Source organism: Zeus faber, assembly GCF_960531495.2.
Source record: "Zeus faber genome assembly, chromosome: 1".
Taxonomy (NCBI): Eukaryota; Metazoa; Chordata; class Actinopteri; order Zeiformes; family Zeidae; genus Zeus; species Zeus faber.
Genome location: NC_137193.1, coordinates 59140525 through 59165441, shown reverse-complemented (window position 1 = coordinate 59165441; position 24917 = coordinate 59140525). Strand labels below are relative to the sequence as shown.

The 24917-nt window shown below is 42.3% G+C and overlaps 1 protein-coding gene across 2 annotated transcripts in view; it reads left to right on the top strand.

The window, feature by feature from the left end:
• The first annotated feature begins 2735 nt into the window (after positions 1-2735).
• ptprc (protein tyrosine phosphatase receptor type C) overlaps positions 2736-24917 on the top strand; it is a 32573-nt gene continuing 10391 nt past the window's right edge. Inside the window, exons 1-30 of one of the 2 annotated variants that reach the window (XM_080014315.1) lie at positions 2736-2785; positions 2925-3007; positions 6372-6392; positions 6696-6752; positions 7933-7950; positions 8173-8451; positions 8869-9117; positions 9200-9313; positions 9405-9536; positions 9661-9822; positions 9938-10069; positions 11203-11411; positions 11500-11560; positions 11654-11762; positions 11985-12019; positions 12233-12342; positions 12514-12604; positions 12755-12831; positions 13104-13140; positions 13282-13379; positions 14006-14131; positions 14990-15147; positions 15562-15697; positions 15804-15953; positions 16117-16207; positions 16588-16739; positions 16948-17082; positions 17975-18094; positions 18233-18399; positions 21837-21972. In XM_080014315.1, the coding sequence (XP_079870441.1) occupies positions 2941-3007; positions 6372-6392; positions 6696-6752; positions 7933-7950; positions 8173-8451; positions 8869-9117; positions 9200-9313; positions 9405-9536; positions 9661-9822; positions 9938-10069; positions 11203-11411; positions 11500-11560; positions 11654-11762; positions 11985-12019; positions 12233-12342; positions 12514-12604; positions 12755-12831; positions 13104-13140; positions 13282-13379; positions 14006-14131; positions 14990-15147; positions 15562-15697; positions 15804-15953; positions 16117-16207; positions 16588-16739; positions 16948-17082; positions 17975-18094; positions 18233-18399; positions 21837-21972 (3429 nt within the window). In that variant the 5' untranslated portion in view covers positions 2736-2785; positions 2925-2940. Of the gene's footprint in view, positions 2786-2924; positions 3008-6371; positions 6393-6695; positions 6753-7932; positions 7951-8172; positions 8452-8868; positions 9118-9199; positions 9314-9404; positions 9537-9660; positions 9823-9937; positions 10070-11202; positions 11412-11499; positions 11561-11653; positions 11763-11984; positions 12020-12232; positions 12343-12513; positions 12605-12754; positions 12832-13103; positions 13141-13281; positions 13380-14005; positions 14132-14989; positions 15148-15561; positions 15698-15803; positions 15954-16116; positions 16208-16587; positions 16740-16947; positions 17083-17971; positions 18095-18232; positions 18400-21836; positions 21973-24917 lie in introns of both variants that reach the window. The other variant, XM_080014314.1, reaches the window with a different exon arrangement.

Below are 24917 nucleotides of genomic sequence, written 5' to 3'. Positions count from 1 at the left end.
TAGACCAACACCCAGCGTTAGATCTTTCAAGTTTAGATTTAAGTGCTTCGGCTTAAATCAGAATGTGGGAGTTGAGGTTCCATAATCGGTCGAAGTGTCATGTCCTCAGGCTTAAAGGACGGTGGTGGAGTTACTTCTGTGTCAGTTAAAAAGCTAATGTGCCACCTGGTGCAATTAACTAATTATTGAGGCATGAGAGCGCTTCAGCAAAAAGACCACAGTCTCGGTGGAATCGTGCATTTACATCGGGAAGAGAAAAGGAATCCAGCAAACAAATGAATATTAAAAGAAACTGCGATCCGTTGGACAACACAAACATTATCGAAGAGCGCGTTGCAGCCTGCCAAGAAACCGGGCGCCCCGAAGACGACAATTCCTTACTGCCAGGAAATGGAAATACCCCCAAAAGCATCTGTTTCGCCACTCCAAAAGCCGATCCATAATTAGACCTGACTACAAATATAACATCGTAATAACAATTTTAAAAAATCGATTACGGTGCATCAACACAGCACGGATAGAGGAAATAAATATGGGGTGCTCATTAGATGGTATGCTCATCTAATGCTCATTAGAGGCTGTATAATTGTTTCTAGTTCCCTTCCCTGGACTGTGTGTCTGTCTCTCAAAGATTTAATCAAGTTTCTTCATTTATGCTCAAATAATCGACTCACCCATGAACACATCAAGTTGCCTGCAGCTGACACAGCACGCCGTGCATTTCCTTCTCATCGGCTCGTCATCCAGTGTGCGAGGCCTCTCTAGGGGGGATGGTGGTAGTGGTTGTGGGGATCTTATTCCCTGTGGGGTTCCTCTCATCCTCCGCTCTTCTCTTTTATCCCCCCCATACGTCTATGTATGTAAATAGAAGTAAAGCACTTTATGGCTCTGGGTGTGATGAGTGTGCTGGTACACAATGAGCGGCTTTGAGGAGCTCTCCCGTCCAGACACACCACATCAGTTCTCTTGCAGAAGAGGGGGAAAGCAGAGAAGAAGAAATTAAGTGCTGGACGAAAGCAACGCAAAGCAAAAGCGTGACGCAGAGAGCAAGGCATACTGCGCGCAGACATCTGGAAGTGCAACATCAGGTTGGAGTAAATGGAGTAGAAACGTTGGGTGTGTCGCTACAGCCTTCCTCTCGATGTCGGCGTGAAAAATAGAGCCGTCTCGCTGAAAAGGGGCAAGGCTGTTGTGTCTGCTGCTTCCTGGCGCCATTTTAAGTCCCATGTTCCAGGTTAAGGCACCCTCATGCCAGTTCGCTGTCCACTGTAGCCTGCTCTTGAATTTCCAGTTGCTCTCACACATGAGTATCTTCCAACTACCACACAGAGGACACGTGTGGCTGTGGAGCGGTACAGACAATGTCCCACCTGCTGGAATGTGACGTCGCCCCCCAGTGCAGCCCCCAGGACCCGGCTGAACCGACTCCATCAGCTGTGTCCTGCGCCAGATACTGGCAGAATGACATCTAAGATTGCAAAGGACTCGAAGAAGAAGAAGAACTCGTCCAAGTCTATGATGAAACAAGGCAATCTTCCTGCATCTGAAATACTGTCTTAAACTGTTGCTGGTTGAAGGACGGGTTCACTATTTTTCAGCACAGGAGATTGAACCTTTTTATTTTTCAAGACTTAAATTCTGAATGGATGGGAAACAACAATGTGCAGAATTTAAGTCTTGAAAAATAAAAAGGTTCAATCTCCTTTTTGTAAATGGGAAAGTCACATTACAGTCACACGTGGCTTACTGTATCATCTAAAAAGGATTTGAATAACATTAACATCACATTTTGTTTAGAACTGTTGGAAATTGCTGCGGTACATCCAAAGTGTAATGTAGGCCGCAGTAGGTTGCCAGTAGGAAGCGGCGCACCTTCCTGTTTCTAGTCTTGTTAGAGCAATTGCAGCCAAAATAGTAGATTTAAAACCCTGTTTCAACCATAAAATGTACTGTTTGTCACCATTATCTTTGGTAAAACATATGAAACTGTCTGACTATAATACAAGTTAACCATTTTTTTTAAATGACATGTAATGTTTCCTCAAACGTTTGCCCCACGCTGAAGAGCTGCAGGAGAGTGGTAAGTTTCATAATGAAAAGGCGTCCAGCAAGGTTGTGCCATGAACAATCATCCACATCATAAATGGTGGAAACCTCTGACCCATTTGCGCAAACCTCGTCATAATAACTTGGAAAGACGAGGTGAATATGTATATCAAATGTCGCTTTTTGCTCCGTCGCTGGGCTGAGACCAAAAAGAATGAAGAGGAAGGTGGGTTGAGAGGCGAGGCGAAGACTGCATGGTTTCACTTTGGATCATCTCTCATTGTATGTATAAAATGCAAGTTTGAAGAGAATGAAACTACCCACACACAAACTTGTGATTTCCTTCCTCAACTATCTCAAAATAGCCTTGAAATAAAATAAAATGCAATCATAATAGCCCTAGACCACAAGCAAGAATGAACGACTGCACTGGACAACGACCTAGACCCACTATATTCTGAAACCGTCTTTGAAGGGAACTTTGTCCACTCTTGCTGACGTCGAGGCCCTTGAATCCTTGAGTTGAGTTTCATATTGTCGGCGGGGAGAGAAAAGAGATGTGAGATGTGAGCGAGGGCTTCCTGTTCTCAGCAGCGCAGCTTCCTGCCTCAGCAAGGTGAGGTAAATGAGCGCTCTGTGCTGTGACATCACAGCGCCCGACACCAGCAGCGGAGTTGGGTTTGGGGAACAAGTTCAGCAAGCTGCGTCCACTGATAAGACCGGGGCAGGAGAGAGAAACGTACGTACTTAGAAATAAAAGTTAAAATCCCTCTTAGGGCTGACTTTCACCCCGTCGTTTGTGTGGGCAGTGAGAAGAGGAAGAGCGTTTTTTGGGGGGGAGTTTGGTGTGTGAATGTCTCCCACTTGGTCACCACCAGGACTTCTGCTTTGGATATGGAGGGTCTCCAGGGGTCTCTGAGGATCCTGCTTCTCGGCGCTCTTCTGGTCGGCACCGGCAACTGTAAGTAGACGCCTGGGACCGCACGGGGAGTGGAGCTGTCTTTTAGTGTAGCAGGAGACGGGACCCCGAGACAACCGTGATGCTTTCCGCTGGCGCTATTTGAAGCTTGAGCATTTTTCGCAGAATCTCCGTCAATTATCAATGACCAGAGGTGATAAGATTCCTCATTTTAGTCAAACGTGTAAAAAATTGAGAACTGTTTTTATTTTTTGTTTAGTGGCAAGAGGTGAAGGGGTCTTTTTTTCATAGAGGAACCTGATTTTAAACAATATTTAACATGTAAATACCAAAGGCAAACCAAAAATAAAAAAAGCGACGAGCAAAAACGACTTGACTTAAAACACAATGAAAATGCCTGTCTCGTGTTACTGAGCGGTATCCCTCTGAGTTCTCTGTGTCACTCTTTGAGGAACGGTGCTTTTGAGACACCGTTTAATACCACGGCAATGGCTCATTAAAATAGTTTGCCTCTTTGTTCGTGTGGAAATACCCACCGGACGCTGCGGCGGAACATGTGCTCGCTCTTAGGAAGAGAGTTGTCTTTAAATGGTCTTTTTTTTTTTATTACTTTGGTTAAAACAAACCAACATATATATTCATTTATTAAAAAAAATAAAATTAAAAAAAATGAGGAGTAGGAGGGGTACGAGCGCTAAATGCCTGTCGGCGAAATTAGAAGGTTTCAGGGTGTGTCACTTGAAGTTAGTCCCTACAAGAGAAGTAAGGCGACTCGTCGACTTCAACCTAGATGTGTGTGTGTGTGTGTGTGTGTGTGTGTGTGTGTGTGTGTGTGTGTGTGTGTTTGTACAAGAGAAACAGAAACAAAGAACTATAGGGCCATACGTGACTGTGTGTGTGTGTGTGTGTGTGTGTGTTTGTGTACATCACTCACAGGCCTGTGCCACCTGTCAATCACTCCTTCCACGTTTTCGTTGTCAAAAAAGACGGCTATTTTTGTCGCCAAGGTTTTTCTCATGGATCATGAGTCATGATTGCAAAATCCATCATCAGAAAAATTTCATGTCAGAATTTTTACTTTGATAGATGTATGTTTACTTTGCCAATGATGTGGCCATTGCTTTTGATTGTTTTCGATTATTTAGTTGAAAACAACATTGCGTCTATGCGTGCCCTGACCCACTGAAGGAGATTTCATGCTGGATCTGGAAAATTATTCAGTGCGGCACTTTTTCCAGTGCCGCCCGTGAGTGTTGAGTACCACTCCACACACACGCGTATGCATGCACACATGCACGAACGAACGCACGCACACACACACACACACACACACACACACACACACACACACACACACACACACACACACACACACGCTTACTTTCACAGCCTGCTTTGGCTGCATCACGTCGGAGTTGTCTGAACAGCTCAGCACTTCCGTGTTCCATTCTGGGCTCGCAGTCGGCTTCCTGGCAGAGCTGAACGCATCTTGATTCATGGGAAAAATAAATAAATAAATAAATGGAAAAAACAGGAAGCTCGAGGTCTAAAACATAGAAGTGAAGTCTCGAGTGTACGCGGAGAATTGGTCGCTGCCGATGTAAATAAGCAGCGAAAGAGATGGAAAGAATACACAGTGGCTCAGCGATCCGAGGGGAACGGTGACATATCGTGTGTTTTTATTACTCCGGCCCTTTATCCTGCACTGTTGACAAGCTCAACGTTTAACGCTTTTCTTTCTTTCTCTTCTCCCCTCTCTGTTGTGCTCCAACAAACTGATTACCAGAATGAGGATACACGCCAAAAGAGTCTTCACACAGGGCCCGACATCAACTTTTAGAAGTGGTTGCCAAGTTGCCAAATTTTAACCATTTTATCATGAAGTGATAATGATCCGACATAAAGAAAATCCATATTTCAGCTCACAGTGTACTCTTACCACAACTCTTTTTTTAGTGTATGAGAATGGGCTGCCAACGGGCAACCAGGCCGCACGGGATGGTTGACAATGGCCATGGAAATGGAAACCTGGTTGCCCGCCATTGTCACACTACTGGAATTGACCTGGCCTGTGTCTTTCTAGGCAACAGTGTCAACGTTACATATTCCCTTCTCAGAGCAGGCATCAAGAGAACGACGCTGCCGCTGTTTGAAAACTAGTCCGCCATTTTACCGTATAAGCAAAACACCTTCCACCTGCTGGCAATCTGTGCTGGGGGTGATGCCTGGTTGCCATGGCCACTCGCTTTTAATAGGCGATAATCTGGCACCAAGATTTGTGGCGGGACTCCAGAACTGTATGGAAGTCTATCTAGCTGTGAGATACGACCAATCGGGGATATATGAATAAAGATGAATAAATGAATAAGGATGAATAAAGATTCTTCTTCTCTTATATTATTCAGGGGGCACATTTCTCTGACGTGGGACCAGAGAAACACATCCGTAGGTTTCAGGAAGGAGTGAAATGTCATTGCAAAGAGCATGCATCTCCTTTTATGCAGAGCGGGCTGAGCTCAACCACATCCTGAGTCTCTCCGATCAGCCATCTCATCTCACCTTGTATCTCCATCCTGTGGACTGAACAAATGGCACGGGTGTGTTATATATCTTAAGTGGTGGTGGATAACGTGTGAAAGGGGAAGGAAATGTATCAGCATGGGTCAAATAGCTGAAATAAATCATAGCCTCGTCGCCATAATCTTCTATTTCCACTTTGTATTGTTTTTCGGTATCGGTTAAAAAATGATGATAAATGGTATTAAATGATTTATACCGGTGCTTGTTTTTTTTGTTGTTCTTTTTGTTCTAAAATGGCCAGACTCAAATAATGAGCACATGTGGTAAGCTTGGAGAGTTTGGAGGTTCAACATTTTGGTGAAGACAGGAAACGTTGGTTAGTATTTTAGGATTCTGAATGAGCCAGTGTTCATGCTCAAAGCCACAGCACCGGGTTCCACTTGCAGCCTCTGCCTTGCCGACACGTTCTCACCTGCACACGGCTTATGCTTCGATAGAATATTGAACAGCTTTGATCAATTTAGCTATGACATTTATAATGTATTATTATTTACTAATATATTATTATAATTATTATTATTAATAATAATAATGATTTATTATTATTCATAAAATTATAAAATGATTCATAAAAATTATAATAATAATAATAATGTAAATTATAATCTATTATTATTTAATAATATATTTTTATTAATAGTGCTTTATTATTATTCATAAAAAAATATAATAATAATAATAAATATATATATATATATATATATAATTGATATATATAATATAATAATAATATAATAAAACAATTCACATAAAAATATTTCTCTCTCTCTCTGTGTCTCTCTCTCTCTCTCTCTCTCTCGCTCTCTCTCTGTCTCATTATTTCTAGGTTTGGACACAAATGGCACAGGTAAGCACTGGTTCGGTGTGGTTCAAAGCCAAATGCATCACTTAACTCACCAGCCAACACAACAACAGTATATTCAATAAATTCAACATTAATACACCAAAATCCCTCTTTACCCTCTCACTGTGTGTCTGTATCACATTGTGATGTTGCTTTTGAATTGTGTTGGTAGTCCAAATATTGTTCGAGCTGAACAGTGAAAAGCATCCTCCGGCGCCGCAGGGTTTTGCCCACGAGCCAAACCTTCCCCCCTCCCGGATTCGAAGCGTCAACGCGTCATGCAGAGTTTTTTTTCTGTATCCACAGGGCCAGCAAATGTGACGACCATAAACAACTCTTCCATCCAACCTTCACAGTCTCCAGGTACAAACTTCACAGATAAAAAAATCCGGGGAGAGATATTGTCTTTACGGAACTGCAAAGCATAGACAGGCAACATGAGGTTTTCCTACCGACAAATTAGAGGCATTTCACAGCAAACCATTGGATAAAGTGCTGGATAAGATGAAGAAGGGTTTACTGGATGGTCACACACTCAAATTGGCACCCCAGAAGTTTATTCCAGACCAGAATTTGTTGTGTAGGGACGTATTGCCTGCTACGTAAAAATGATGTTAAATATAATGCTATGTCCTAAATAATGTACTAATGGAACTCAGATGTCACATCCAGCCATTCGTTTCCAGGCGTCACTGCGATGACCACCTCACCTCCACGCACTGCTCTGCCCGTCTCACCTCCACGCACCGCACTGCCCATCTTACCTCCACGCAACCAGTCAACACACACACCGACCTCCTCACCCCAGACCACAAACTCAGTAACCACCCAGACTGGTAACGTTAGTCAAACTCTCACCGTTGGAGTTCAATTTCATGTGTCTTCTCTTTCCTTTTTGACCGGCGCTAATTCTTGTTTAAAACGGATCCCTCACCCTCGTGCCTCTCACCTCATCCGTCCTTTGCAGCCCCTGCAGTTGCCTCGACCGTGGGCATCGCTGACTCTCCACGCACTTCAAACACAGATCCACACACGAGTGCTTCGGCGAGCACGCCCTCCTCCACCTTACCTCCAAGCACGGCTAAAAACCAGCCCTCACCCTCAGGCAACATGACCACTCGCAACGAGAGCGTAGCGTTCACTACCCAATCCCCGGTACCTGCGAACACCACAGGTTAGGATTTGCACAACTGGATTGGCCACGCCCAGTAATTTGTATTGAATGTGACTGATCGCACTTTAGAATCGTACCAAAATACAATTCGGCTCCAGGGTTTGACAATTGACCGACTGAATCGAACTTGAAACGCAATATGAATCCATTATATGAACATTATTTGTTTTTCACTGGGTGACTTGTCAAGAACCCGAATCTGAAAAAAGAGTTGAACCTTTCGTCACTAACTGAAGGTGCTGTGGCTGGGGATCTCATTTGTATTGGGGGCCAATGAGAACAGAAGAAATTGCAAAAAGAATAATATAGTTGTGATGAAATGCTTCTTTCTCGGCATTGTGTTCTAATCTGTGTGTTTCTTTTTCCCAGACCCTTCGACTGCTCTGTGTAAGTTTGATACTCAATATTAAATAGTTATTTCATCTCGTTACATGTTTACTTTTTAATGTGGTTAGTCTCTGTCTTTCCAATGGATGTTTGAAATGTAGATAGAAGGGTTAAGGTCCAATTGGGTAAAACAAACAGCAGGTGAATTTACATTGAATTTCACGTTTTATGAAAACATAATTTTATGTGAAATTTAACTAAATGTTGTGCATTTTTTTACAGGTAAATACTCTATTGAACCAATACGTTTTGGCTTTAGGATCAACTTCACTATTACTACACCACCAACTCCAGACAGTCAATACGTCGTAAGCCTACTCGAAACCAGCGGTAGAGAAAAAAAAACATTTTTGTACGCTGCGAATGTTTCGCATACAATTGAATTCTTAAAGCCCTTCACTCTGTATAACCATAATGTGGAATTGATGAATGGGACTGAATCGGCCTCACCGTGCGCCCCGGAGCAGAGTGGAAAGAAAGCCCTGTGGACAAATGAACTGAGTAAGTGAAACAAATGTAACTTTACCACTTCTACTTACTTTAGTCCTGAATTTGGACAAGTATATCTAAAAAAAAAAATGAAATGTCTTCAAAAGCACTGTTTATGGGTAAATGACAAAAACATTTTTTTAAAGGGGAGTAAAAAGAAATATTGAGAAACATGCATTTATATGTTTTACATCATTTGTTCACTTCTTAAAAAAAGTCAGTAAATTGAACCGTAAATAAAGCCTCACAGGCCTCCTCACTGCCTATAAAAACCCAACATTTTTTTGACCTTTAAGCCACAAAACGTACTACTCTACACATTATTTACATTTCACATGTGTCATAATGTCTTCTTTGTTTGAATGATAATCGATTGGAACACAAAAAAATTAATAAAATACCGCCATGTCACTGACCCTTGTATTTCAGGTGAAAACGACATTAACGCATCCAACTGCGCCTCTAAATATATTTGTTACTGGACGAACTGGGACATCAGCAACGCGCTGTCCGTAAAAAATGACACTCCCGCCAACCTGCCGTGCAAATATGACACCTACAAGAATGTTTTCTGTGTCAAGCCCAAGAACAGTGACATCTGTTCAAATTTGACGACGACCTTCAGCTCCGGAAATAGTTCAAACCCCTCATTCAGTCTCACCAAAAGCGTCCAATTAGGTACGTGCAGTAGATGTGGTTTTATATGTCCAATACCCACGGTGAAAGGAGTCGAATGAAAAGGCTTCTATGTTCTCTGCAGATTTCCTCGACCCAAATGAAATCAAACTGAGCGGCCCGGATGGACTTCCGGCAGAAATTACATGGGAAAATGAAACAAAGTGTGAAAATCTTTTCATCAAGTACATTTGTAATGGTGAGAGCAATAGCCGACGAGGAAAAAATGGTATTGATATCGATTTTCTTTCTCTTAAAGGAACATTTATTTTATTTTTTCTTTCCTTTAGAATCCGGGACAGACACATGGAAAACCTTGGAAGAGCTGGAGCCTTACACACACTACAACTGTGTGGGTCAAATTCTCAACAAAAATGTCACCATCCATAAGAACATCATGAAAGACATCTACATTAACTGCAGTAAGGGGCTGTTCGTCGGGACGGGGGGCTCACAGTTCGCTCGCGTCGCTGTACGATCCGGAGCCCGACGCGCGGGAAAGGATGAGGTTTGGGCTGATCGGGCGTCTGCCGTGTTGTCCGACAGGTGCTAATTTGTCCGGCGTTTTGAATCAAGTGACCAATAACTCGGTGGAGTTGAAATGGAATACAACCAGCGTCAGGTGTCCAAATATCTCCACCCTCCCGGACCTCACGTACGAATGTGGCTGTCAATCAATGAAACAAAGAGAGCAAAGTTCTTCTCTGGGTTTGTTATCTTTGGTTATCATTGGTGTTTCCATTTTTTTTCAAACTGCTGAAATCATTTCTACGGTGCTTTTTTAAATTCGTTTTTCTATAAAAATCCATTTGACTTTTTGTAGAGTCCGGTGTGCCAACATGTGTTGTTGATGGCTTGACACCATATACTGATTATTTCTGCAACATTCAACTCAAGTATAAGAGGAACACTTTACAAACTCTACAAATACCACAACTAAAGACTAGCATTGGAGGTAAGTGCTTGAAAACATACTCCTGGTGACCATACACTATACATGTTAGTATAGTATTACTGTGGTATTGCACTGTACCGTAGCAGTATAGTGATAGTATAGTATAGGACATATGGTATTAGTCTAGTGTTAGTATAGTATACTACAGTATCTATTATATATATTATCTAATATCTAATATATTATGGTACAGTAATGTCTTAGTATAGTTGTGTGTAGCAGAGTATAGATACTTGTATAGTATATATATATATAGTATAATATGGTACAGTATAAAAAGCATAGTATAGTATTGTATAAATCGTATATTATTGTATAATATGGTATAGTTGTATAGTATTGTATAAATAGTATATTATATTATAGTATAATATGGTATTCTATAAAAAGCATAGTATGGTATAGTATAAATAGTATATTATATATATTATACAGTAGCATAATATGGTATAGTTTAAAATGCAAAGTATAGTATAAATAGTATATTCTATTATAGTATAATATGGTATAGTATAAAAAGCATAATATAGTATAATATAGTATGAATCGTATATTATATTATACAGTAGTATAATATGCTTTGGGAGTGACAAGGATGGACAGGAATAAGAATGAGTACATCAGAGGAACAGCTCAGGTTGGACATTTTGGTGAAAAAGTGAGAGAGGTGAGATTGAGATGGTTTGGACACGTGTGTAGGAGAGATGAGTGTTACATTGGGAGAAGGATGCTGAGGATGGAGCTGCCAGGCCAGAGGAAAAGAGGAAGGCCAAAGAGGAGGTTTATGGATGTGGTGAGGGAGGACATGCAGGCGGTTGGTGTAAGGGAGGAAGATGCGCAGAACAGAAGGTATTGGAGGCAGATGATCTGCTGTGGCGACCCCAAACGGGAGCAGCCCAAAGATAAAGAAGAAGAGGATATAGTATAGTGATGTCAGGGGTTGAAGTTATTTTTTACTGAGGTAAAGTGGAAGCAGGGGATACTCAAGGACAGTATTGAGTCCCAGTGATGTGTATAATAATACATTAGTAAAGCAACAGAACAGCTCTTTAAGCTCAATGTCAGCAAACATCAAGGCCTGTACCCGACTGAAACTCACCCAGTTTCTCTTCTTTTCTTGTCCCGTCTCCCAGTTCCCTCTGAGATAAACAACCTGACAGTGGCTATTTCGGAGAACAGAATCACAGTGACCTGCAAAAGCCCAAAGTCCTTGAATGGACAGGAAAACCAAAAACTGTTCACCTCATGGCTGTCGTCCCCTTACGAGAAAATACAAGTAACCAGCAAAACGTGCAGCTTCCAATTCCAGCAGCTGAGATACTTGACAAGCTACAATGTGGTGGTAAGCGGCAACTCTTTTCTATGTGCGTTTCGAGTCGAGCAATTTCAGTTTGGGTCTCAGTTCTGAACGGATGCACTTGCACTTGCAGGTGGTTGTTTCCAATGGGCCATTTACGAGTAGACCCGTCAGCCAACAATTTCAAACCCCATGTATGTACACTTTGCACCTTTTTTTTTTCCTTGTAGTTTTTGTCGAAGTGGTTTTACAACCAATGCTGACCACTTGTTTCTTTTTCTCCCCAGTCAATTCTCGAATTGTCATTGGCTTCCTAGTCTTACTCATCCTCCTCACGTTTCTGGCCCTGGTCGTCGTCCTTTACAAGATCTACATACTGCAGCGGAGGAAGTCCCAGTGAGGATCGATCTTTATGTCTTCTACTTCGCTTTCCCTTGTCTTTTGTGTCTCTTATGCTGCATACTATGTAGTACTGAATCGGGCAGCATTACTATGTGTGTGAAGTATTTTGTGCCGACAAAGCTCATTGGACTTTAATTGTTCAATGAACTTATCAGGTTGTATAGTTTACTCATTCAAGTAATAAAGACTCTACCTAATCAAATTTTCTCTCAACAGCCGGGATGAGAATATAGCACTTATACCAGCCTCGAGTAAGTAGACACTAGATTTCTCTGTTTTTGTTTTTGTACATTTTTGATTGTAAAAAGTTTTGTAAATGAAGTAATGGACTGACATATTATTATTATTATTATTATTATTATTATTATTATTATTATGGTTGTTTACAATTTAAAAAAACAATATAAAGCAAAATCTGATGCTTATTATTCCGCGTAAGTGTAAATATTTTCCCCTTTGGGCAGACGAGGAGCGGACCCTGCTGACTGTTGCGCCCATTGCAGCAGATGTTCTCCTTGAAACCTACAAGAGGAAGATTGCTGACGACGGAAGGCTCTTCCTGGACGAGTTTCAGGTGAATTCCTCCCCCTTTTGTCACATCTCCACGTATGCTGCGCCGGGTTTTCTCTGAGAGGTCCCTGACAAAAAAAGGTTGCACGATTTCCAACGTGAAACCGACATCTATTGGTTTCTAATGCACCCAGATGCCACCGACAGTGTTTGTCCTTTGTTTTTGTTGTTTTAGAGCATCCCAAGAATTTTCTCCAGGAACACGATGAAAGACGCCAAGAAGGTCGACAACATCCCCAAGAACCGTTATGTGGACATCCTACCTTGTGCGTTGACGTCTTCCCCGTTTACCCTGCTTGGGGCCCAAGTGACATCAGGACACCTCATACAGTAGCATTGTCTGAAAGTTAGTGTGAGGTTAACATCCTTCTTTGGATATATAAAGGTCACATTTTCTTCTTTTTTTAAAATTCCAGATGACTATAACCGTGTCCAGCTGACCACAGGGAACGGACAGGCAAGATGTGACTACATCAACGCCAGCTTCATCGATGTGAGGAAACCGGATTCTGTTAATACAACTAGTACTATTGTCTACTATGCTAAATATAATTTAAAATAATATTAAAATATGAAACAAAATAAATTAAAATAAAATATAAAATTAACATATAATTTAAATTCCTGATGATAATAATAATAATAATAATAATAATAATAATAATAATAATAATTATTATTATTATTATTATTATTATGGTACACGCAAATAAATATGCACATTTTTTATTTTTTTTTAAGAACAAATGTTTTTTTTTACGGCAGGGATTTAAGGAATCCAATAAGTACATTGCAGCCCAAGGTAAGGGAATATAATATTTCATACACACACAAACACACAGGACATCTCAACTCACTTTCTGTTTGACAGTGAGTGTGTGTGTTTTGGAGGGAAGGAGGTGTACATTTATGTTTGCGTACATCGGTGTATTTTGTGTCGTAGGACCAAAGGAGGAGACTGTGTGTGACTTCTGGAGGATGATCTGGGAGCAGAAGTCCTCCATCATCGTCATGGTGACGCGCTGTGAAGAGGGCAACAAGGTGAGAACAGCAGACTGATGTTCCATTGATGCGGATTCATGATTCAGCTTCAGACTGACAGCGACACGTCTGTGTTGACTGATGGACTGGGCCTACATGCGTGTGTGCGTGCGTGTGTCTGTCTGTCTGTATGTGTGTGTGTGTGTGTGTGTGTGTGTGTGTGTGTGTGTGTGTGTGTGTGTGTGTGTGGGTGTGTGTGTGTGTGTGTGGGTGTGTGTGTCTGTGAGTGTGTGTGAATGTGTGTGTCTGTGAGTGTGTGTGTGTGTGTGTGTGTGTGTGTGTGTGTGTGTGTGTGTGTGTGTGTGTGTGTGTGTGTCTGTGTGTGGGTGTGTGTGTCTGTGAGTGTGTGTGAATGTGTGTGTGTGTGTGTGTGTGTGTGTGTGTGTTTGTGTGTGTGTGTGTGTGTGTGTCTGTGTGTGTGTGTGGGTGTGTGTGTGTGTGTGTGTGGGTGTGTGTGTCTGTGAGTGTTTGTGAATGTGTGTGTCTGTGAGTGTGTGTGTGTGTGGGTGTGTGTGTGTGTGTGTGTGTGTGTGTGTGTGTGTGTGTGTGTGTGTGTTTGTGTGTGTGTGTGTGTGTGTGTGTGTGTCTGTGTGTGTGTGTGTGTCTGTGTGTGTGTTGTCATGCAGGTGAAGTGTGCACAGTACTGGCCGTCCCAAGAGCAAGAGGCGGAGATCTTGGAGGAGTTCGTAGTGCAGCTGAAGAGAGAGGACAAGTGTCCAGATTACATCATCCGCCATCTTACTCTAACCAACGTGAGGCTAACATACTGTTCATACTCTTATCAGTGTTTATTCCACGGCTCTGAGGAATACTCTGTTCTAATTGGTCAACACCGGTGATCAGCAGTCGTTTTTTACTGAATAATGGCCGCCGATCTGTTAATAATGACCATTGTCATTGGCAACCACTTCTTTGCCTGGTTTCTCGTCCCTCACTCCGCCCACATGCTAATGCTAACGCTAGCAAGCGGCGCCATCTCGTGACGCTACATAGAAGCTACAATGTAAAGCTTCAAGAGCTGAACGCGGTCACCGATATCAAAGTCCCCAAGGTCCCATTCAGCATGAATCAATTCAACATTCATGTAAATGTCCAATTTAACATTGACAACAGTAAAGCGGTTTGACTTAAATTTAAAAAAATTTTTATATATGAGAATAGTTCATCATGTTGCAGTGTTACATTCTTGTGGACTCTTAAACCAGGCTCTTAAAGCTCTTCAACCTGGCATGCTAGTTATAGAAATAATTTTAAATCAGTATTCCATGTCATTGTATTCATTTATTTAGATAGCCGTGTAATACGCAGAATAATGTGCTGTTAGCCAGTCATTATCAAAAAATAACCCCCTGCAGAGTGATACGAGTGCCTGGTTGTTTTGCGATGATAACTGACCAGCTGCACATTATCTCCGACTTGTAACTGTCCTATTTTAACTTAACTTAACTTAACTTAACTTAACTTCCTAACCCTGCACCTTAAGTTCCCCCACAAGTTGTGAACCTGCTTCCACTGTGATGTTTCCTACTAAACATGAACCCTTGGCAGTTATTTACCTACTGTACCTCCTGTCCATGGTGTGCTTTCCCTCGTGCGCCGGCGTCCTTCAGAAGAGCGAGAAGAACTTGGAGAGGGAGGTGACTCACATCCAGTTCCTCAGCTGGCCCGACCACGGCGTACCCGGGGAGCCGCAGCTCCTCCTCAAGCTGCGGAGGCGCGTCAACGCCTTCAACAACTTGTTCAGCGGCCCCATCGTCGTCCACTGCAGGTACCTCAGACACCGCGGGGACATCTCGAAGGGCGAACTTAGGCTGCATTGTCTGTGCCAGCACTTCCTGTCGTTTCAGTTGCACAACAGATGTGACTTTTCACGAAACCAGAAGTCTCAAGATTCTTTGGAGCCAAGGCGACTTTGGAGGAGGAAACTATTTTGTTTTCATTTTCCAACGGCTTCATCTTTTCTTCTCTCCATAAACAAAGGAATACTTTGCAGTAGTGTGCATCAATCCCCACCGTACCAGACGGACAATCCATGTCGGTAGCGGCAAACTATCCCCCCAACACCTCTTCTCCCTCCACGTCCGGTCGTAGGACCAAAATAAGGAGATCCACAGCTTCTAAGGACGTTGGAGGGGTATATTTTTCGACACCAGGTTAGATGCATGTGCAACTGTATTCGCAGTGCCGGAGTGGGCAGGACGGGAACCTACATCGGCATTGATGCCATGATAGAGGGTCTGGAGTCGGACGGCTGCATGGACATCTACGGCTACGTAGTGAAGCTCCGCAAGCAGAGGTGCCTCATGGTGCAAGTCGAGGTACCATGTCCCTCTAGATACGCGTGTTACTTGATATGTGTGTGCTCCTCTGCTCGTCCTTCGGTTGCATACAGTACATCTAATGTGCGGCTGGGTTCTGATGCAGACCCAGTACATCCTGATCCACCAGGCCCTGTTGGAGCACAACCAGTTTGGGGAGACGGAGATTCTCATGTCTGAGTTCCACCTCACGCTGAGCACGCTCACAGAGAGGAGCGTTGGCAACGAGCCTACCCTCCTGGAGGATGAGTTCCAGGTTGGATATTGCTCCATCGCTAGCCTTGCTTCCATTCGCAAAAAATCAGCTTTCTCGTCAATGACAAACAAATCGATAATCTGTCATTCTAATTTCAGGAGATGAGTGCACAATGTGATGGAGGTTTTTGTTTATTTTTTTCCTCATCTTCCTCCCAACACAGCGGCTGCCCAACTTTACAAACTGGAGGACGTTCAAGACAGGAATTTATGAAGAGAACAAGAAGAAGAATCGCTTCTCGTCAGTCATCCCATGTGAGCTTCAACTCGGACAGTTGTATTGTTTTCTATATTATTTAGGCGCTCATAATAATTTCCAATTGGCGACTGGACTGAGATGGCTGAATGAAAATGTGTTCAACTGGTTTAAGAATAATGAACAAGTGGCATTGCTCAAGCCCAATAAAGTGAAGGACGGAAGAAAAAGGGGAAAAATAGAAGCAAAACATTCACGGTTCCTTAACATTGTTTGCCAGAGACAGAGGTCAAGATTCTCCATTTTATATATTCCTGTTGGAAACCTGCCTTCTTAAACATGAATAAACTGGTAACACTCGTGAACTCAGCCAGCACCAGACATGAACAAATAGTGTTTGTTATTCGATGCATTAACGTATTGAACGCGCCCCCTCAAGTTGACTACAACCGAGTGCTGGTGAAGTTGAGTGACGAGAGCAGCCACGACAGCGAGCAGGTTGGCGATGAGGAGGACGAGGAAGACGAGGAAGACGACTCATCTGACGAGGACGAGGATTCCACCAAATACATCAATGCTTCCCACATCGAGGTACGCTGCTACCCTGACTGTGTACTTCCAGATGACCCCCCCCACCACCACCACCACCACCACCACCACTATGTTTGTGGTGGACGTACTGCCTCATTTCACATAAATGCATTCCCCCTTCCCATTCCACGAGATGTAGACGATAATGCTCATAAAACATATTTACGTTGACCGTGCACAACGATACCTGTGTTCTCTGGCCGTGCAGGGCTTCTGGTCCCCTCGAAGCCTCATCGCAGCCCAGGCGCCGCTGCCCAACACCACGGCTGATTTCTGGCTCATGGTCTACCAGAAAAAAGCGAAGCATATCGTGATGCTCTCTGACGGCAACGAAGGTGACGCGGTGAGTTAAGGAGGGTGTCGATTTACTGTAATAGCAACTGTAATAACGTCTCATAAACATGTAATAACCACGTGATAAAAACAGTTCTTTTTCGGCAAATTATTCGCCTTAGAAAAAAAGATATAGAGATAGATGATGCACTGAAGGTCCTAACACACGGTCGGTGCTTCAGCTGGAGCACATTGGCAACTATTCCATTCTTAGGTATTCCTATGTCAAATTGGATGGGTAGCATCATTGAACTGCGATTCTGTGGTCTCTCCAGAAATTTAAATGGGATTTGGCTTTTGCAGACTTTACAGACCCCAAAACAAATGCTCCAGTGTGTTTGTTATGTTGAAACAAAATTGTTTGGCACAGTCCAAGGTTGTGTCCCCTGCAGTAGATTTTCTTTACCAGGGCTGGGTATTGTTTTAAAAATGACAATACCAGTACCAATACCAGTACCTTAAAGTGATAGTGATACCAATAGAGTACTCCATTCTAAACCTTTTTTTCTCTACAATACCCATCATGTGAATAGGAGCATTCAGTTGTGTAAAATGTCACCACTCCTCCCCATCCAAATGATTTTACCTGAATACATTTTAAAAGTGTTCAAATTATTGAAATATTTATGAAGACTGATGTCTTCTGTTGTTTTAGGACACACTTGAAATATTGTGAACCTATCCTTTAACAGGCTGTTGTAGCTGCTGCTGCAGTAATGGGCCAATCACACGTCGCATTAAATCCAAAAACACTTGCGGTGATTGGCTATGAGCAAAACCATACAAATGGTCATTTTTTTCTAGATCTGGGTACAAAAAGGATGTTTTGTCCTTGTTATTGACAAAAAAAAAATCTCTATTTCCATACCTTTGTTCTTAACCATATCATTTTTCCACAGCAGTCATGTTCTGTGTACTGGGATAAAGATAAGAAAAATTTTGGGGACATCGAGGTGGAAGTGACAAACACGAAAACCTCCCCGGCGTTCCTCACCCGCACCATGCAGATACGTCACGCCAAGGTACCAAAATATTGCCGACTTATACTGACTTCGGTCATATAAGGGTGCATTTGGGCCTCAGGTTTTAGGTTGTCACTTGCCCCTGAGTTTGAAAATGAATCACTGCACATCTTTCCACCCATCGCTTTTAACCCGCAGCGAAAAGAGGGTAGACAGGTGAAACAGTTCCACTTCCTGAAGTGGGCGAATGAGGCGCTGCCAGAGAAGAGTCAGGATCTGATGGAGATGATCCGGAGCATCAAGCAGAGCGGTGGCTACGCCAACAACGGTCCTGGGAACAGCGTGCCCCTGGTGGTCCACTGCAGGTGAGACTCCACGAAAACACCCATATGACACTCTCCAGTGGTGGTTAGAATGATGACAAACCAAAACACCAGCAGCAAGGTTACTCTTGTGTTTCAAGGAGGAAGACAGTGGAACTATGACATAATACATCAATTGAAGGATAGTTCTTGGATGTGTTCAAATCCAAAAAAAGAAAAAGAAAAATTTGAACGATATGTCCCAAAGATCCACAATGATAATTTTTTTTTTTTATGACAAATTAAGATAAACATTTTACTTTAAAGAATAATTATATTTTTTACTAAAATAAAACAGACATTGTTTCTGTGACAAATTGGAAAGAAGGAGAAGAAGAAAGAAGAAGAAACAGTCTTTATTTATCACGCAACACACCACACTATAACACATGCTTGCACACACACACACACACACATGCACATGCTTTTGATGGTGGCCGGTGAAATGGATTCTCTGCTTTTGACCCATCCTGGGTTGTCCTTCCTCCGGGGCCACAGCCAGGAGCAGTGGGCAGCATACGTAGACGCGCCCGGGGACCAGGTGATAAATGTCCATTGCTGGTCAGACAATGATGTGTGCATGTTTTTGGTGGGGGTCCTTACTGACGTGAGGTGGAGGAAACCCCATGTGAGCACGGGGAGAACATGCAAACTCCACACAGAAAGGCTCCTATTTGGGAGATAACCCGCCGGAGCACGGTGCCAACAGCGCCCCAGGCGGGAATCGAACCCAGGACCTTCTTGCTGTGAGGCAGCAGTGCATTGGGAGGGAATATTTAATATTTATATTAATAATATTTAATTTAATATTTAATATATTTAATATTGGAGGGAATATTTAAGTAAAACAAATGTTTTTTTTCTGTTTCAAATATATATTTTCTTATTGTGAAGAGTTGGATCCTCATCATACATGGTATCCAAATAAACATGCTTCCTTTTTCTCTTCTTAAATTTTTTTAAACAAACAAGGAATTAAACATTACAGTATACAATATCCATGATTTGGACTGCTTATCAATTATTAAGGATAAGGAAGGAATAGTCTTTACACCACAGAGTACAAAGTGAACAACAGAACATGAACAGAATGACCCACTATCACCCAATGGAATATTTTAGACAGCCACTCAATTTGTCCAGTCCCGCGCTCTCAAAGTCAGGAAGATATGTTGTCACAGAACTCCTCACCTGAAGATATTTAAAGAAATCCCATTGTGGGAGAGCATATTTTTCTTGGAGCTGTTGGAAGGATGCAAACAGTCCTTCTAGGTGAAGGCCACCAATGTGAGATAGTCCTATTTCCCTCCAAACCTCTCTTTTGTTATCCTAAAGGGGAGTTGATCGAGCCATTCATGATCCACAATACTAATTGGCATGAGTTCGCTCTTATCCCACTTGACTCTGTATCCAGCAAAGGTTTCAAACAGGTCAATCAAGGACGGAACTGACGCAATCGATGTTTGTGGTTGCGTTATGAAAAGGAGGATATCATCTGCGTAAAGGGACATTTTATTTGCGGTATACTTTATATTTGTGTCGATGAATTTCTGGGTGTGATCAAACGCCCTCGGTGAGCGGCGTGAGCAAAGGACTGAAGGTGCAGCCCCGCCTAGTTCCCTGGCACAGTTTGAAGTTAGGAGAGAGAGTCTGGTTAGTCAGTATTTTAGTATAGGGGTTGGTATAAAATAGGTTTATCCATTTTTTTAAGAGTGCAAAAAGATTGCGCTATTCAAGCTGGTAGAATGCCCTTTCAGCATCCAAAGATAGTACCAAAAGATCCACTTCGAGGTGCCGTGGGGAATACATATGTGCTGCAAATTAAAGGACAAATGTCTTTGGGGAATAAATACAGTCTGGTCCGGGTGCACCAGTTTCCCTACCAAAAAGCTAAGCCTTTTGGCAAAGTTTTGTATAGATTTTTTGATCTGTGTTGGCAAAAATATAGGGATCCTATAGACCCATATCCTAAAGATATCCTATAGATTCCTTTCGAATGTCATGTCCCAAACATTATATTTAAGTAGGGATCCTGTGGATCGCAGAATTTTTTTTTATAAAATTTGTTGCTAAACCCATGCAGCCCTGGGGTTTTGCCATTTTTCAAAGATTTAATTGTATCTGTAATTTCCCCACATGTACAGTCATCTCAGCTCCCAGGTAGTCGCGGTCAGTTCGATATAAGTTGGGGGTTTGCACTCATCCAGGAAAGCTTGCATATCCCTCTTGTTTGCGTTGCCCTCATTTGGGATGTATATAACCTCTCATAAAACTGCTGGAATCTTTCACTTATGTCTTCATATGAGGTAAAGGGTTCCCCGGTGTCTGGTTTAATTCTATGGTTTGCACGCTCATTCTCCAATTTGCGCAGTTGTCTTGCGAGCAGCTTATGCCGTTTATCGTCAAACTCAAAATACTTGTGTTTCGTGAACATAAAGGCTTCACTTATTGTTGCTGAGAGTATTTCATTAAGTTTGCATTTAAGTGTTAAAATCTGACGACATTTCTCTATAGAACGGCATTGTGGGTTTTCTGCATCAAGTTTGTGTCTTTGATCTTCCAATTTTAACCGTTCCTCTTTGTGAAAACACTGAGTCAGTGAGGAGCTGTGGTTAAACCTCCAACTTCCCGGTTGCCGGTTGTACTTCCTGCCCGTTGGATTTGGGATCCTCCATAGATCACAGATTCATGTTCTTGATGTATGTATTGAGACGCTTACTTGTATTGGAGGGGGTTATGCTTTGCGCTGATAATCTATCGAAATATTGGTCCAACAGACAATTAAAATTGTCCCCAATAATCAAATTAGTGTGAAATATCTGGTATCAGTACCTTCCTGAAAAATCCCGATCATCCTGATTTGGACTATAAATATTTAACAATGTCACAGGCTCGGAATGCAATTATCCCTTCACTAAGACATACCTCCCCTCCTTATCAGCCATGGTGGATTGATGCCTAAAAGGAACTCATAATGGCTACCCCTCTGGTCTTAAATGCCAAGCAAGAGTGGTAATCTCAACAGACCTTGGGTTTTGTGATGATTTAAGGGGAATGAGAGTTGGATTCGATTTTTTGAGTTAGAAATCTGAGCTTAAAAGTCGATTATAATTCATCATTTCCCTTAATTCATCACAAAACGATGCCTATTGTGACGAAATGAGGAAAAAGAAGAAAAAAAGGGGTCTTAACAAAATAATATACAAAACTATGTCTCTTGTGGAAATTAGTGGAAATATTTGAGTTAAAATTCCAATTATCATTTGTTTTACTTAATTTATAAAAAATTAAATAATAATAATAAATAAAAACAAAGAACAACATGTGACAAATTAACAGAAATAATTTAGGTAAAAAAATGCCAACCAAATATTTCCCCTAATTCATGAAAAAAAGGAAATATGTTATTTTATTTCATATATATTTTGCTTGTTTTTTAGTAACGGCTCATCGAGGTCCGGGGTGTTCTGTGCCCTGTGGAACCTGCTGGACAGCGCTGAGAAGGAGAAGCTAGTGGATGTTTTCCAGGTGGCCAAAACTCTGCGTAAGGAGAGGCAGGGCATGCTCAGCAGCCAGGTAAGGAACAGTATGAAAGGGCCAAAAAATAAAAGGCACATGGACCCCCAGCTCCGGTTCTTGGCATTTTGCCACTCAAACAGAGCAGCACAGCGGAGCGCAGATCACGGTCATCCCGATGCGCACCATTGTGCGTCACCATGATCTGCACTCCGTTGTAGAGCGGGGAGGTGAGATCTGCGCTCGGCTTTACGGGTGCACCAAGGAGACGTTCCTCATGAATATGTATATCTTGCCCAGACACTCCGCTACCTCGATGCCCATTCACACTTGAAAAAACCCCACGCCTGATAAAAACACATCATTGAGTCCATAGGGCAGGTGCTCGGGCGCCCCCCACCACCCCTGCACGTGCTGTCGCTCTATAAGCAAATCTTGTGATCATAATATAGCAATATATATTATAATCTCAGAGAGAAAGATTTAGATTTATTTTGTTCCCTTAGTTTCTCATGTAGTTTCTTGATGAATGTGATGTGTTGAAGAATGAAGGAGTGACCGCTGACGCTGACTTGATTAAAATAATAGTTTTATTACACAAATCAGCATCAAACCAGACTTGCCTAGGACGTCCAGGAGAGACCCGAAACGGATGGAATCTCTGCCAAGCGACGCTCTGCACTCGCTTTTTAAGCTGTACAGAGATAACATACCATATCTGGTCCCAACCCATAGGTGCCTGCTCAGCCTCCGTCTCGCCATAAATCGAAACATTTCCTCCTCTGGTCAAGCTGGAGGAATAAACAAAATTCCTCTCCCATAGGGCCTCTGAATAGACCCGTTGTTATTTTCATTCTCCGTATGACACGGAAGCAACAAATGTAATAGTAACATAGTTAATATTATTACCGCACTATATCTCAGCTTTGGGAGCTCAGTGACCTATTCACCTCAAACCTTCCAGACAACTGTATAGGATGTCACATATAAATGAATACATTTAGAACCACAGAAATAAATAAAAAAATTTGTCCAAAGTCAGGCTGGTCGACCCATAAGACCTTCCAGTGGACCTTTCCCTACCTATCACCAATGTCCCTCAGAAACCGCAAAAAAAGAAAATACCTGAGGTCCCAATGTATTCACTTCATCCTATTACAGACAACACAAAGAAACCAATAGCAAATCAAAGTAATATGTCTTGCTAAAAATATCTAGTGTAGAGTACAGGACATTAATAATACAGGTTACCAATAAACAAACTCTAATATTATAAAAACATTCAGGACACATATGTATGTATTGAACTGTTGCTTTTTTAACACCATCAACTTTTAATGATATTTCACTCGACACTCCTGATCATGATGTCCTCATTCAGGGTCCGCCATCCATTTTCATCCTCCATTTTCAAGTGTCCATGTTTGAGTGTTCAAGTCCATTAGGCTGTCAGGATCTCTGGACACAGCCACTCTCTGACTGGTCCTGAAAGAAAGAATCACCAGCCAGTATCTTGCACAAACATCAAATACAGTATAATAATTTCACTTTTGCATTATACTTTTACATTATTCCAATATATGATTAACATTTTCCTTTCCCCCCTTTGTCCATGCATTTTCCTTGTTAACAATAGTGTTGAGTATATGACGGAATCAGATATTTAGAATAGCTCTTTCTCTACTAGTGTTAGCCCCTAACTACACACTTTTGCAGAATTAATTTTACTGTTCTATCTACGAACTCGTTCCCATTATCTGAGGATATCCGATCTGAAAGTCCCCACCTGACTGAGCATCTTTACGCTTTGTTGGGCATGCCTCAGGCCATCGTGAAAATCTATCCACGACGACTAACATGTATCTTTTACCTCCTATTGGTCTTATCATGTCAACAAAATCCACAACCAACTCACGCATAGGACCTGTCGGAGTTGGAATGTGACCGGGTGGACTCAACACAGCCCTCCGAACATTATTTTCAAGACAGATTGTGCATCTGCCTATGACATAATCTATTTGCTCAAGCAAGTTCGGTGCCCAAAAACCATACTCTTTCGTGATTTTTCTCCTTACCCCCCCCCTCCCCTTGCAACATGGGCTAACCCATGTGCTTCCTGAATCATCAGACCTAGTAGGTCAGGGGGTGCTACCATCAGTCCTTCATGATTTCTCCACAGACCAGCAGAATCTTGTGTGGCCCCTCGGTCCAACCATAATTGTTCATCTATGGCTGACGCCGCTTCTTGCATCGGGATCACATCTCTGAGCGTGAATTTATCTTCCAGGTCCACTTCATGAGTGACCAGAAGAACCTTGCCTGCTTTGTTTGCTCTGTAACTGCTTTTGCAGCCTCATCAGCAGCTTTGTTACCTTGTGTGACCCTTGACGTGTCCATTTTGTGTGCTGCACACTTAGCTACCGCTATTTCCTTTGGTTTCATCATTGCATGCAACAATTTCATTATCTGGGCATGATGCTGTATCGGAGAACCGTCGGTTTTCTTAAATCCTCGATTTTTCCACACTGATCCAAATAAATGACACACATTATGTTCATATGCAGAATCTGTATATATTGTCACTCGCTTGCCTTCGGCCAATAGACAAGCTTCAGTCAGGCCCACAAGCTCAGCAAGCTGTGCAGAAGCAGGTTGTGGTATTACTTCTGCTTTCTCAACAACAAATTCAGTTCCCTGGGCTTTGACTACTGCATAACCAGCACTCAATGTGTCTCCTATTCTATAGCAGGACCCATCAGTCCAATACTCCACATCTGACACATGCAGTGGGAGAGCTTGCAAGTCTGATCTGAGCTTTGCATATCCCTCTACTTCCTGAACACAATCATGTGGCTCTCCATCCTCTGGTGTTGGTAAATTCTCAGCTGGATTTACCGTGACGCACCTTACTAAGGTGACATCTTCCTGCTCTAAGAGCCTATATTAGTCTCTTAGCCTAGACATAGTCAATGTAACTTTACCGAAGTTCAAAAGATTTCTGAGAC